Source organism: Cyclopterus lumpus, chromosome 8 (genome assembly GCF_009769545.1).
Source record: "Cyclopterus lumpus isolate fCycLum1 chromosome 8, fCycLum1.pri, whole genome shotgun sequence".
NCBI classification, from domain to species: Eukaryota; Metazoa; Chordata; class Actinopteri; order Perciformes; family Cyclopteridae; genus Cyclopterus; species Cyclopterus lumpus.
The window spans coordinates 11777178-11790263 of NC_046973.1; the positions used below are offsets into that span (position 1 = coordinate 11777178).

The window sequence follows — 13086 nt, forward strand, 5'->3', positions numbered from 1 at the left end:
ACACATATACCGTATATATATATATATTTTTTTTTTTTTTTTGGATTTATGTTCATATATATATATATATTTGTTGATTTATGTTCATATATATATATATATATATATATATATATATATATTTCTTTCCAAAGTCTAAGTGAATTGGATGCACACAGTTCCTGGATTTGAGGAGTAGGATTTGTCTGTTAAACGAAAGCACGTGTCTAGCTAATTTTTTCTCTGTGCAACATACGGAGACACACATGTTGAACTACAAACATAAAAACACAGCGACATCCTCAAAATCTGGAGAAAGTCCCCAGGCTCCCTCCAAAAAAGGTTGCTGTCCAGGTTTTGGTGCAGTTTTGTGAGTTGCTGAATTTAAAGAAGTTACATGAACTTTGTGAAACGTAGTCTACGTCAGAGTCCAAATTATTTGCGCTTTCTTGTAAATTTGGCAGTAGACGGAATAGATTACGTTTTTTTCTTTCCTTGAGTAGAACATATTGTGTCGGTTCTTCCCGGCGTGTTGCTATACCGGCTTGCAGGCTACTCGACGTATAAGTAATTTCCCACCCTGTGGAACATACGGAGACACACATGTTGAACATAAAAAACAAACATAAAAACAGACGGAAAAACATGGATAGTTCATCAAAACCTGAAACCCAGGTGCTGCACCCTTGTGAAAGCTGATGTAAACAAACGTTTTCATCATCTGTATTTATTTATAGTCACAGTAAGGAAACATCACGGCATCATGAGGCCAAAAAGCAAAACACAAAAACATACCATAATCTTGTCATGAGCCACTCCCATTTGATAATGTTTGAATTTGGGCTGATGGCCGATGGACACGTGGCTGTACGTGGCAACCATCAAGGAGCCCAGGCCGTCTATGAAGAACTCTGGAGACAGACATTCACACATTTAGAAAAACAGCACAGAAGCTGAAAGAGTGTACTTACTGCAGCTTGGACTCCAAACTCTAGACCTACCCGAGTGCGCCACCCTCTGGAGCTTAGGGTCAAATCCCACCTGCTGTGCAGCTTGCGTTCGAGCCAAGAAGAAGTTGACCACCCCACTGGCCATAAAGCATTTTGGGTAACCAGAAAGTGAGTGGAACCTCCCTTTAGACTTTCTGTACAGGCAGCCACCCTCCATTTCCTCTCCTTCATCGTAGAGGAGAGAGAAATAAAACTGGTTCCCTTTTACGGTCCCACCCACCTGATGAGAATGGAAAGATCGGGGAAAGAATCGTTATAAACTGGCAACCAGTACATTGTGTACTGGCATCTTGCCTACTACATGCTGGGATGGGTTCCAGTTGACACGCTGTGGTTGTAAAAACAGGTGCATAGCAGGTGTTTGAATAAGGACATTTTATTCCTTTAAAAACAGTCTTTCAGATGCTGGACCCGGAAGTGGAGCTCTGATAGAAGAAAGATAATTAACTCAAACTGACAAAATCAAGTGTTGAGAGGATTCAGAAATTAATTTAGTGAGGAGCACACCAGACAACCTTTTTTTCTTCACTTTTTTACCGTTGAATTAATCAACACAAGCTCCTGACCCCTCAGACATTAACCATTTCATTCTCACCACATCCAGTTCCGGGTGCGCCTCCATCACCTCCACCAGCTTCTCTATCTTCGTCCCCTCCGTGAACTCAAAGTCATCGTCCACCCACAGGAAGTACTTGGTGGTTACCTGGGAGACCGCCAGGTTCCTGCCAGCAAACCAGCCCTGAGGGAGGAAACACACATTTTAAATGTTCATTCCAGGTGACGAGTACAATGCAATACAGAGAATTGACAAATAGTTGGACAAAATTAATATAGTGGGTCAGCATAACTTTTCATTTCATTTTGTGGTGAAAAATGTCAACTTTGGTATATACTATGTGTGAACATTTATATACGTCTCCTTGCCCTTGCTTCCTGCCTCCTGCCTCCTGCTCCTTGGCCCTGGTCTGGGCCTGGCCTTCTGCCTCATTGGCCCTGCCTCCTTCACCGTGCCCCCTGCCTCCATGGCCCTGCGTCCTGCCATGGCCCTGCATCCTGCCATGGCCCTACTGATGTCCCTCCTCTATTCCTCCTTCTGTTTACAGGGATTATGGAAATCTGTGTGTGTGTGTGTGTGTGTACCTGTGCCGGCGGCATGATGTACTGTCTGATGTGTTCTCCAGTAATGTGCTCCGTTTCAAAGCTGTCATCTGCAATGATGACTTCTATGTCGCTATAGAAACGCCGGATGCTACTCAGCAACACCTTGAGTTGTGGGTAGCGCAGGAACGTCTTGGTGATGACGGTGACGTGAGAGCTCACACCTGACCGAGAAGAGAAGTAGGCAAAGATTTCCATCAAGAAAAGACAAGTGAAGACACGATGAGACTAACTGTCCCTGCTCGGGGTTCAGACTCTCTGACCTGAACAGAAAGGAAGTGATCATGTCATTGCTGCTCCAGCTGACTGCCCTATTACAGTGTTCTTTAAGTGTCTTTTTTTATCACATGAGACTAGCACAACAAAAGCTAAAGCCAGTCATTGTCCTTTTTTGGATGGATATGTATTCATTGGTGTATAACACTAACATACAAAAATACTAATGTTCCTGTGGACATCCACTCAAGAACAATGGACTTGCAGTTTCATTTCTCTGCATCTTGTATAGATTGTAGATCTGATGCTCCTATGGTTCAACCCAGAGAGCCGATAGGCAGCACTTTCCTTCCATACCTAGCTGAGCGTTACTTTGATGTTTAACCCACGAGAAAGGCAGGATAAGCGCACACCTACTTGTTCCCATGTTGTACAGGACTGGAAGGAGAGGCTGTTTGATGGTGATGGGAAACACGGCCTCATGCTCCTCAAACTGGAAGGATACTAAGTACAGAAACAAGTTTTAAAGTTCACTGTAGGAATCAAACTGCACCAACATTTTAGTCTGACTCATTTTACTTTCTCCAGATGTACATTAAACACACAGAAACATACATTTATGCAGAGACATAGCTGCACAAAACATTGACAACTGACAGCAAATTTGAGCAATTCATTTCTGTAAAGACTGATTTTTTTAAAAATGTTGTTCCAATGTCTTCATACCGAGGTCTCCGGTGTGTATGTGGTAGATCGTGCTGGTGTAGAACACTTTAGCTAGCAGGTAGTTGAGGATCACCAGGCTGCTAGACTCCATAATCAGCTTGGTCATCCCATCACCTGACAGCGTACAAAAAGAGTACATTTCATTTCATTTGGAAAAACGGTCTTACTTTGCTTTGTGGATGACAACCATATTAATATAAATCTGTTTAAATCGATGTGTGGCTGTACCTACGAACTTGAATGCATTTTTCCCAAATCTCCATATGAAAATGCAATTCCTGATTATTAAAGCCAGTGTGAGGATTTCTCCAAGGATCAGTTATCATGATCAATAAGTAAGTCAAACTGTATTTGCTGCAGCACCTTTCATACAGGTTGGTGCAGTTCAACGGGTCAACGGCTGACTGACGAGCTGACAATGGGACCGAATATAAACAATAAAAGAGTTGAGGACTAATACACATGTGAAATAGAGATGATTGTGGGGGGTGGTTCAGGGAACGGTGCCGGGACAGGTCTAATCAACCTCAGCTGGGTTGAGGGTTAATCGGCCCCAGCTGGGGTTAATCAGTGTGTGTCTTCCCTCAAAAGGAGCAGTAGCGACGGGGAGGAGGAGCGCGGCAAGAGGCGAGAGTTCGCAGATACAGCTGTGTGTGTGCTATGAATGATAAAAAAGGTTTTGTGAACCCCAACAATCAGTGTTGCTTCCTCTATATTCTGTCCGAGACTCACGGGATAACGTGGGAAGCGTTACAGTGAAGCCCAACGTGGTCGACAGATGGAGCACAGAGAGCAGCAGGAGGGACCGACCCAGCTGATCGTGGCGCTGGGGCAGATGCTTGCGGGGAACGCCGCTATGCAGAGGGAACAGGCGGAGACAAATCAGCAGTTCCTGGGGGAGCTCCAGGTCCAGGCGGAGAGGCAGGCGTTCCCCCTGGAGCAACTCGCAGCCCGGACAGCTGCAGCTCCACCGGCGGAGGCCCCCGCCGCGCTTACGGGGGTGGCCCTACACCGGATGGATGCTGGGGACGACGCGCAGTCCATCGTCGACTCGTTAGAGTCAACGGCAGAGGCGTGTGGCTGGCCTGCTGCCGAGTGGGCGGTCCGGCTCCTGCCTCTGCTGGCCGGAGAGGCAAAGACAACAGCCCTCGGGCTTCCCCAGGCAGCCAGGCAGAGATACATGGACGTGCGCAAGGCCGTGATTGACCGGCTGGGGCTGTCTCCGAAGGACCACCAACGGAGGTTCCGTGAAGCCAGGCTGGGGCCCAAGGACCAGCCATTCGCGTTCGCGCAGCGACTGGGGGACGCCGCCAACAGGTGGCTGCAACCCGGGGAGTCAGGAGCGGCGCAGGCAATGGTGGAGAAAGTGGTCATTGAGCAGTTTGTGGGTGGATTGCCAGCCCGAACGTCGGCGTGGGTCCGCTACCACCGGCCCTCGGCCCTAGAGACCGCTGTCACCTTGGCAGAGGACCGCTTGGCTGTTCATCCCCCTGGGCAGGGGGACAGCGGTCGCGTGCCGGCTTCGGTCTGGCCGACACCCCGCCCCAGATCCTGGCGCGGCCAACGCCGGCTCCGTGGCTGGCCGTGTTCAGCGGCTCGGGGAGGGGTGCCAGCCACGGAGCCTGACCTACAGGGGAGTTCTCGAACACCAGGGCAGGAGTGTTGGAGGTGCGGGAAGCCCGGGCACTTGCGGATGGAGTGCCCATTGATGGAGGTGGGCCAGATTATTTGGGTTGCTGGCTCTCCAATACCTTCCCCCTGGTCAGGGAGCGACGTACCGCGTTCCAGTAAGAATCCAGGGGGGTACAGACGGGCCGGGGGAACCGGCGGAGACTCCCGTGGAGACTCCACCGGCTCCTGAGTTTCACTCCATGGAAGATTTTCCACTCGAGCAGTCTCGGGACGATAATCTACGCTCAGCCTTCGACCAAGTGATAAGAGCAGAGCAGAGCAGTCATATCCGCACTCATTGATTAGGGCTCTAAACAGACTGCTTAGAGTGAGCCGTGACGCTCAGACAGGAGAGGAAAACACTCAGTTGCTGGTGCCGAAAAGTTGACGGGAAATGATTTTCAGGTTGCTCACTATAAACCGATGGCTGGTCACATGGAATATGAAAAAACACTGGACAGGATAATGACCCGATTCTATTGGCTGGGCATCCGGGCAGATGTGCGCTGTTGGTGTGCATCCTGCCCGGAGTGTCAATTGGTAAATCACCCGGCCATTCCGAGTGCGCCTTTACGTCCTCTGCCATTGATGGAGGTACCGTTCGAACGAATCGCCATGGACCTCATCGGGCCATTTCACCGGAGTGCACGCGGATATCACTTTGTGTTAGTCCTCGTGGATTACGCAACACGATATCCGGAGGCGGTGCCGTTGCGCAACATTTCTGCAAAGAGTGTCGCGCAGGTGCTGTTTCAGGTCTTCTCCCGAGTCGGATTCCCGAAAGAGATTCTGACTGACCAGGGCACCCAGTTCATATCAAGAACACTGAGAGAACTTTACGGGTTACTGGGCGTTAAGTCTATTCGGACCAGTGTGTACCACCCACAGACTGATGGTCTGGTGGAGCGTCTGAATAAGACTTCAACCTCCTAAAAGTATGGAGGGAGGCAGAGTCTGTTACTCTGGTGACTGCGGTATCTGAGAGAGAGGAGCTGGGGCCTGAGGTCCAACAATCCACCAATCCGGCCTCGCTCCTTTGTGAAGACCATCTCTCCGGGACCCAGAGAACAGACATTGCCCAGTTGCAAGAGTGGTTTGCTGACGTGTTCTCTCTCCTGCGAGGACGCACAAACCTCATAGCGCACCAGATTGAGACTCCTCCAGGCGTGATGGTGCGGTTACGGCCCTACAGGTTAACTGAACACAAAGGAAAAGTGGTTCAGAGGGAATTGGCTGCGATGCTGGAGGTTTAGGGGTAATAGAAGAGTCCCACAGTGCATGGTGTAGCCCCATCGTTCTTGTCGTCAAGAAGGATGGGTCTATACGGTTCTGCGTTGACTATCGCATGGTGAATGATGTGTCACGGTTTGATGCTTACCCAATGCCCCGGGACGACGAACTCCTGTACCGACTGGGCACTGCGCATTTCTTTACAACCCTATATTTAACCAAGGGCTACCGGCAGATTCCTCTGTCGCCAGAGTCCAATGAAAAGACGGCCTTCTCCAATCCGTTTGGTTTATACCAATTTACAACACTTCCCTTTGGGTTGTTTGGGGCCCCAGCTACTTTTCAATGCCTCATGGACCAGGAGCTGCATCCGCACGCTGCATATGCTGCCGCCTACTTGGATGATGTGATCATCCACAGCGCCACCTGGGCGGAGCATGTGCAGCGGGTGGGTGCGGTGCTGGAGTCCCTGAGGCATGCGGGGCTCACCGCCAACCCAGGGAAGTGTGCGGTTGGAGGAGGGAGGTACGGTAAACAAGCAAACACAGAAGATATTGCTGATATGGCCAGAAACTAAATGTAGCAGCACATAAGTTCTTGTCAGCTTTTGCTTACTTGTTTTGCTCAACAAATCAAGCTCAGTCAGAAGTATTCAAGAACTACAACAAAGGCCTGTGTGACGTTAGTTCAGATGTCCGACTCTCACCTTGCACCTTCCCTCCATCAGCAATCTCTGTGGTCAGGACCCCTTTGGACACTTTCAAGGAGACCTGGAGTCAAACACCCGAGTGAATCAACTGTCTTCAGCATGTATTTTAACCAGTTAAAGTTAATGTCCAGTAGCATTGATTATGAACATTTGAAAGCCAATGCTGTTTGAGTGGTTATGTTCATGTTACCCATCACCTTCATATGTTGGTCTGTCCCGACACAAATGCAATTATGGAAAAAAAATACAATTTTTTTGCAGAAAATGACAAGTTGGAAATGGATCAACTTCATATCAAAATATTTGCTTTCAAAATGAAATCATTGAGCATCTGTCACAGCGGTTTCAGCACCTGTAATCCCACAGTTACAGTGAGCTTCATGCCCCTTTTAACATCAAGATGGCTGTTGTAAAATGATGTAAAATGATGTCATGGAAATGTATCTGCATTATATCAGTTCCAACAATAAACAAACAAATGATTTCTATGAAAACCAAAATGTGACGATGTGAAATTTTTGCTATCATAATAACACTGTATATTTTATCCTTAAGTGTGTTCAAGCGCGACCAAATGTAAAACCATCAGATGTGACGTGTTTTCATGGAGTTTATTTAAGCCCTTATTAATAAATATTGGATAAATATTGAAACATTCAGCAGCCATCTTGTATCACCCCCACCAAAAGCTGCCATTCCAGCAGGTTGATCTACAAGAAGGCTATTACACATTGGGGTTGTGACTAATGATTGCCCTCCGTAGAGCGATGAAGCCTCTGTGTTGCTGTTTTGTAAAATACAATAACTTGAGAATGAATTGCAATGACTTGAAAAAACGACCCTGGTGTGTAAAGGCCTTCAGAATGACCAGACAATGTTTTACACCTATGGGATCACACAAACCTTGTAGCTGCTCCTTTGCCCTGCATGCAGTGCTAAACCTGAAATCAAAATGGCCTCGCACTTTCACACTACTTCATACTTATGGGAGTACACACATTCATCTCTGGTTATGCTGGATACATTCTCACATGCAAATGAACCATGAAGTGACTCTAACCCATCCAGGTTCCTCTCTCTGTCTTACAGTCACTCTATCCTGACACTAAACTGTAAGTAATACAACTCATATGTCTATGTCTCATTGGCTTTGGTATTGTAGTTGACTACCCTACGGAGTGTGAGCTTTTCTTTGTGTTTTACCAGATATTCCAACCACCTTAAATTCCAGACTTGACTCAGCTCAGGGCTATAACAAGATGAACAGGTTGTAGCATACCTGGTACAGGAGTGGAGATCAGAGGCTGTACATGGAAACCCTGGATTGGGTACTGCAGCGGAGAGTTGGGCAACGCAAACAGCGGTGTGGATAATACAGACGTGGTCCTGTTGGGAAGATGGGGGGGAAATGAACATGAATCAATATATAGATATATAGAAATATATTAATATGAATCAACAAATATATATCTATGTATATATATATCTATATATAAACAAGAATGTTGGCAACATTGGGTTTACATTTATGTAATAGTTTAGTTTCATGTAATAAAACCTTCATACAAACAAATATATATATGAATGAATTTTAGATTTTATTTCTGCCAATAAGCCCCCTACATCCTGCACACTGCCCTACAATTCACCAAGATAGTCCCAGGGTTATTATCTTTAATTACCATTGCATCACCCCAAGATGGTACACCCTAAATGTATTTTTATTGTAAAGTGCCACTGAAGATTTAGATAACTGCATCCATCCACTACCTGATTTTGAATTGTTGGAGCTCCTTGGCTCTGCGTTGCAACAGCTCCTCATACTGATCCTTCGGGAGTTTATTCTTGAGGAGCGTTGAGCCCTCATAACAGTTGCATGGACCGGATTTGGGAAGAGGACTCTGGGGTAGCAACCTGGAAGGGTGGTGGTAATATGGAAGCCATGAAGGACCACAATTATTTTCTCTTTCTATCATATTATCACTTATTGTATGTTTGTACTGCACAGATAAGAGGATGTTTTACCGCTCCACAAATACAAGGTAATGAATCAGTTTTCATTTCCAAAGTCCCTGAAACATGAGCTGTAGGGTTCCAGAAGCCTTTTTGGACGATACAATTAAATGTCAGGAAATCAATGTAACTACTGAATCATCACACCGATGGAATCCCACTTTCCTGGGTGTGTCATGCATTAAAAACAGAACACCCGCACACACATACAAACACACACACACACACACAAACACACGCAGACACACACACGGAGACAGAGTGGGCTGTACCTCGGTTTTTGTTGAGTGTCAACGTGTTTGGTCCCCTTTTCAGGACAGTGACAGAATATCATAAAATAGCATGTCAGCAGGACCATCACAGACATGGCAACCTTCTGAAGCAGTCCGCTGGAAAACACAGACATCTAGGGAGACAAGAATGAGGCCATATAGCCATAGGAGCATGTGATCAATTCATAAATATGTTTATGTTTTGGCTCATAATGTAAGAACAATGAGGTGTTGAAGAAAACCGTCCTGAAAATGCCACAAGATCTTTTCAGAAACTGGACCATGACTGTCCCATGAAGTACATTTTAGGCATAAACAAACACTGGCAGTTCTGGTTGCTCTCGCTGTGAAGAAAATAGAAACAAACAAGGGGCCCTTTAACTGAGATAAAAGTCCGCCAAACTAATTAGAAGAAGAAAGAAACACTCTTAACATGTTATTGTATTGATAATGCTTTTGTTTGACGTGTTTTGCTTTATAAAATAAATGGACAAATGGAATTAAAGGAAATTAAATTCAGTTGCCCATTTCAAGCCTGAAGTCAGGAGAAAATATACAATTGTGTTCATACTTTAATTTCATTACATTTCAGTCAATGGAGAATTTATGAGGCCAGTAAAAAATAAAATAAAAAAGAAGAAAACATAAGACACATAAGACACATTGGTGAAATATATTTAAAAAAACAATAGGCTGTACTAGTTAGTTAGTTAGTTAGTTAGTTAGTTAGTGAACTTATAATCAAAGCCCGCTGCTTTTCCATCTACAATTTGCGGAGGTTTCATATGAGAACTTAAATAATATATATGTTTTTAATTACCATTGAAGTTGAAAAAAAATAGCCGACAGAAGCAAATCCATAAACAAGGGGTGCTGCAGCATCCTCAGCACCACGACTTCTCACGCGGGAGCCAGAGAGCACGCAGATAAATAGTAGTCTCCACGCGCACCAGGAACGCCCCTTGTCCCCGTTGGCTTTGCTGTGTCAGTCCAAACCAATGGCTGTGCGTCTGCTTCCATTCAATGTGGAACACCGGCTGTGCGTTGAGAAAGCAGAGAAGAAGGGGAAACGGCGCGCCGTCTCGGACCCCCACCGGACTCCGCCTTGAATCCAGGGTTCTCTGTCTATAGTATAGATTTTAAAAGTCAATGTGGCCCCTGAGCCAAAAAGTTTGCCCACCCCTGGTCTATACCGTACGTCCTCGATTCCTTCCCTCGTCTGCTTTCCTCGTGTCCTAACACCCTTCCAGCCAGACCGGTTTGGCAACTTTAGTTGTTGCGACTATACCTTGAATAGGGAATGTAGAGCCGTAGTAGCACTCTAGTAGCACTTAAATGTCCCTTACCGATAGCACTTTGTAGTTTAATGTTATTGAAGAAATTGTACTTGCTTGATTCTTGTTGTTCTAAGTTTGGACTCATGGTTTAATGCACTTATTGTAAGTCGCTTTGGATAAAAGCGTCAGCTAAATGACATGTAATGTAATGTAATGTAATATATTGGGCTTTGGTTTTCTATTTTTGAATAATTATATTGTGTTTTCAGTGTCGCATGGGGGTCGGGAACAGTGCCCATGGACTGCCAGACCGGGGTGGTGGTTCCCATCTTCAAGAAGGGGGACCGGAGAGTGTGCTCGAACTATCGTGGTATCACACTGCTCAGCCTCCCGGGAAAAGCTTATGCCAGGGTGCTGGAGAGGAGGCTCCGACCGCTTGTCGAACCTCAGATTCAAGACGAACAGTGCGGATTCCGTCCCGGTCGTGGAACAGTGGACCAGCTCTTTACCCTCGCAAGATTACTGGAGGGGTCCTGGGAGTTTGCCCAACCAGTTTACATGTGCTTTGTAGACCTGGAGAAGGCTTTCGACCGGGTCCCTCTGGGGTTTTTGTGGGGGGTGCTGCGGGAGTATGGGGTGCCGGACCCGTTGGCACGGGCCATCCGGTCTCTGTACGCCTGCAGTAGGAGCTGTGTTGGTCTCCTCGGTAGTAAGTCAGACACGTTCCCGGTGGGTGTTGGCCTCCGCCAGGGCTGCCCTTTATCACCGGTCCTGTTCGTGACCTTCATGGACAGGATATCTAGGCGCAGCCAGGGGGCGGAGAGGATCCGGTTCGGGAGTCTCGGGATCGCCTCTCTGCTGTTTGCGGATGATGTGGTTCTGTTTGCCTCCTCGGACCGTGACCTCCAGCATTCACTGGGGCGTTTTGCAGCCGAGTGCGAAGCGGCAGGGATGAGAGTTAGCACCTCCAAATCTGAGGCCATGGTGCTCTGCCGGAAACCGGCGGATTGCTCCCTCCAGGTGGGGGCAAACTGCCTACCCCAAGCGAAGGAGTTCAAGTATCTCGGGGTCTTGTTCACGAGTGAGGGTAAGGTGGAGCGGGAGATCGACAGGCGGATCGGTGCGGCTGCAGCAGTAAAACAGGCGCTGTACCGGTCCGTCGGAAGGCAAAGCTCTCCATTTACTGGTCGGTCTACGTTCCAACCCTCACCTATGGTCACGAACTCTGGGTCGTGACCGAAAGAACGAGATCTCGGATACAAGCGGCCGAAATGAGCTTCCTCCGTAGGGTGGCCGGGCTCAGCCTTAGAGATAGGGTAAGGAGCTCGGACATCAGGGGGGAGCTTGGAGTCGAGTCGCTGCTCCTTCGTGTCGAAAGGAGTCAGCTGAGGTGGTTCGGGCATCTAGTCAGGATGCCTCCTGGAAGCCTCCCATTAGAGGTTTTCCGGGCACGTCCAACTGGTAGGAGGCCCCGGGGAAGACCGAGGACACGCTGGAGGGATTATATCTCCCGGCTGGCCTTGGAACGCCTCGGGATCCCCCAGAATGAGCTGGAAAGTTCTGCGGGTGAGAGGGAGGCCTGGGTCGGCCTGCTGAACCTGCTGCCACCGCGACCCGACCCCGGATAAGCGGGTGATAATGGATGGATGGATGGATGGATGTATATATTGTGTGTGAGGGAGCCGACCTGCGTCACTGAGGGATTCGCTCTGGTTAAAATACACATTTTTACTGGATTCTTGGATTTCATATAATGTAAAAAAGAATGTTTTGTTCTTCTTGGTATATATAAGTTACGGAAGCCCATTACCGTCACTCTGATGAACAAAATAAGATCCTGTAAGTCATAACTATGAGTTAATTATGACTATCTCATAATTTCAAATTAGCATCTCATAATTAGGAAATAGTCGATGCTCCCGTCCCCCGGAGCCCTTCTGCCCGTCCTCCGGAGCAGGTCTGTCCGCCTGGTGGCCGTCCTTCAGCCCGTCCCCCAGAGCCCTTCCGTCCGCCTGTTGGTTGCCCTTCTGCCCGTCCCCGGGAGCAGGTCAGTCCTCCTGGTGGTCGTCCTCCGGCCCGTCCCCCGGACTTCTTCTGCCATGCTTTTGGTCCCGCCTCCGGCTCCCCTCCACCCACCCTGGGGGACTGTGTTGGGACGTCTGGAATCTGCCCCTTGAGGGGGGGGGGTTATGTCAGGATCTGTAGTGGATCTGTAGTGTTGTGTCGTGTTTCCTGTTTTATTTTGAAGTCCTTGTCTCTCGTGTCCTCTGTTTCTTTGCACTTCCTTCCCTGTGATTGTCTGCCCTGTCCCTGATTGTTTCCTCCTGTGTCCAATAACCTGCACCAGCCCTCTGTATTTAAGTCCTGTTCGTGTCATTCCCCTTTGTCGGTTCGTCTTGTGTTGATCGCTGAAGATCTTGTTTGTGAGCTTGTTTTGTCTGCGTTAAAGCCTGTTGTGCAATAAAGTTGCCTTTCCTTTGTTGACGGCGTTTGGGTCCAGTTACCTGCAGCTGCACATAACAACCTTTTGGATGTTTTTCTTTCCACTAGTCTGAAAGAAGACATGTTATGGAAGTAAAGTAGCCCAAACTCTCAAAACTGACCAGTGCGTGATAAAACAATGTTTTATTTTTTCTTGTAGTGTCTCGTCATAATTTCTCAACATCCTTCCTTCATTCATAATGACAGTAATAATCCAAATGCATACAGACAGCCACACGTATTTGTGTGTTTATAGGTATATTTATATCCCTCACACATATACCTTATATATTTTTTTTGATTTCTGTTCATATATATATTTGTTGATTTCTGTTCATATATAT

General features: G+C 47.2%; 1 protein-coding gene across 3 annotated transcripts; it reads right to left on the reverse strand.

Moving 5' to 3' along the window:
- Positions 1-133: 133 nt before the first annotated feature.
- On the reverse strand, positions 134-10183 carry LOC117734592 (beta-1,4 N-acetylgalactosaminyltransferase 2-like). 3 transcript variants are annotated; one of them, XM_034538759.1, is made up of 13 exons: positions 9805-10183; positions 8985-9118; positions 8470-8613; positions 7979-8085; positions 7603-7640; positions 6697-6760; positions 3090-3203; positions 2781-2867; positions 2130-2311; positions 1585-1728; positions 981-1209; positions 775-890; positions 134-559 (listed from the first exon to the last, which is right to left on the reverse strand). In XM_034538759.1, exons 1-13 carry the CDS (start codon positions 9805-9807, stop codon positions 515-517), a joined length of 1407 nt encoding a protein of 468 aa, XP_034394650.1. In that variant the 5' UTR covers positions 9808-10183; the 3' UTR covers positions 134-514. The 3 variants fall into 3 exon arrangements, with proteins under 3 accessions (XP_034394650.1, XP_034394651.1, XP_034394652.1); XM_034538760.1 differs by having other exon boundaries at positions 8985-9328; XM_034538761.1 differs by lacking the exon at positions 9805-10183 and having other exon boundaries at positions 8985-9433.
- Between the last annotated feature and the right edge of the window lie 2903 nt (positions 10184-13086).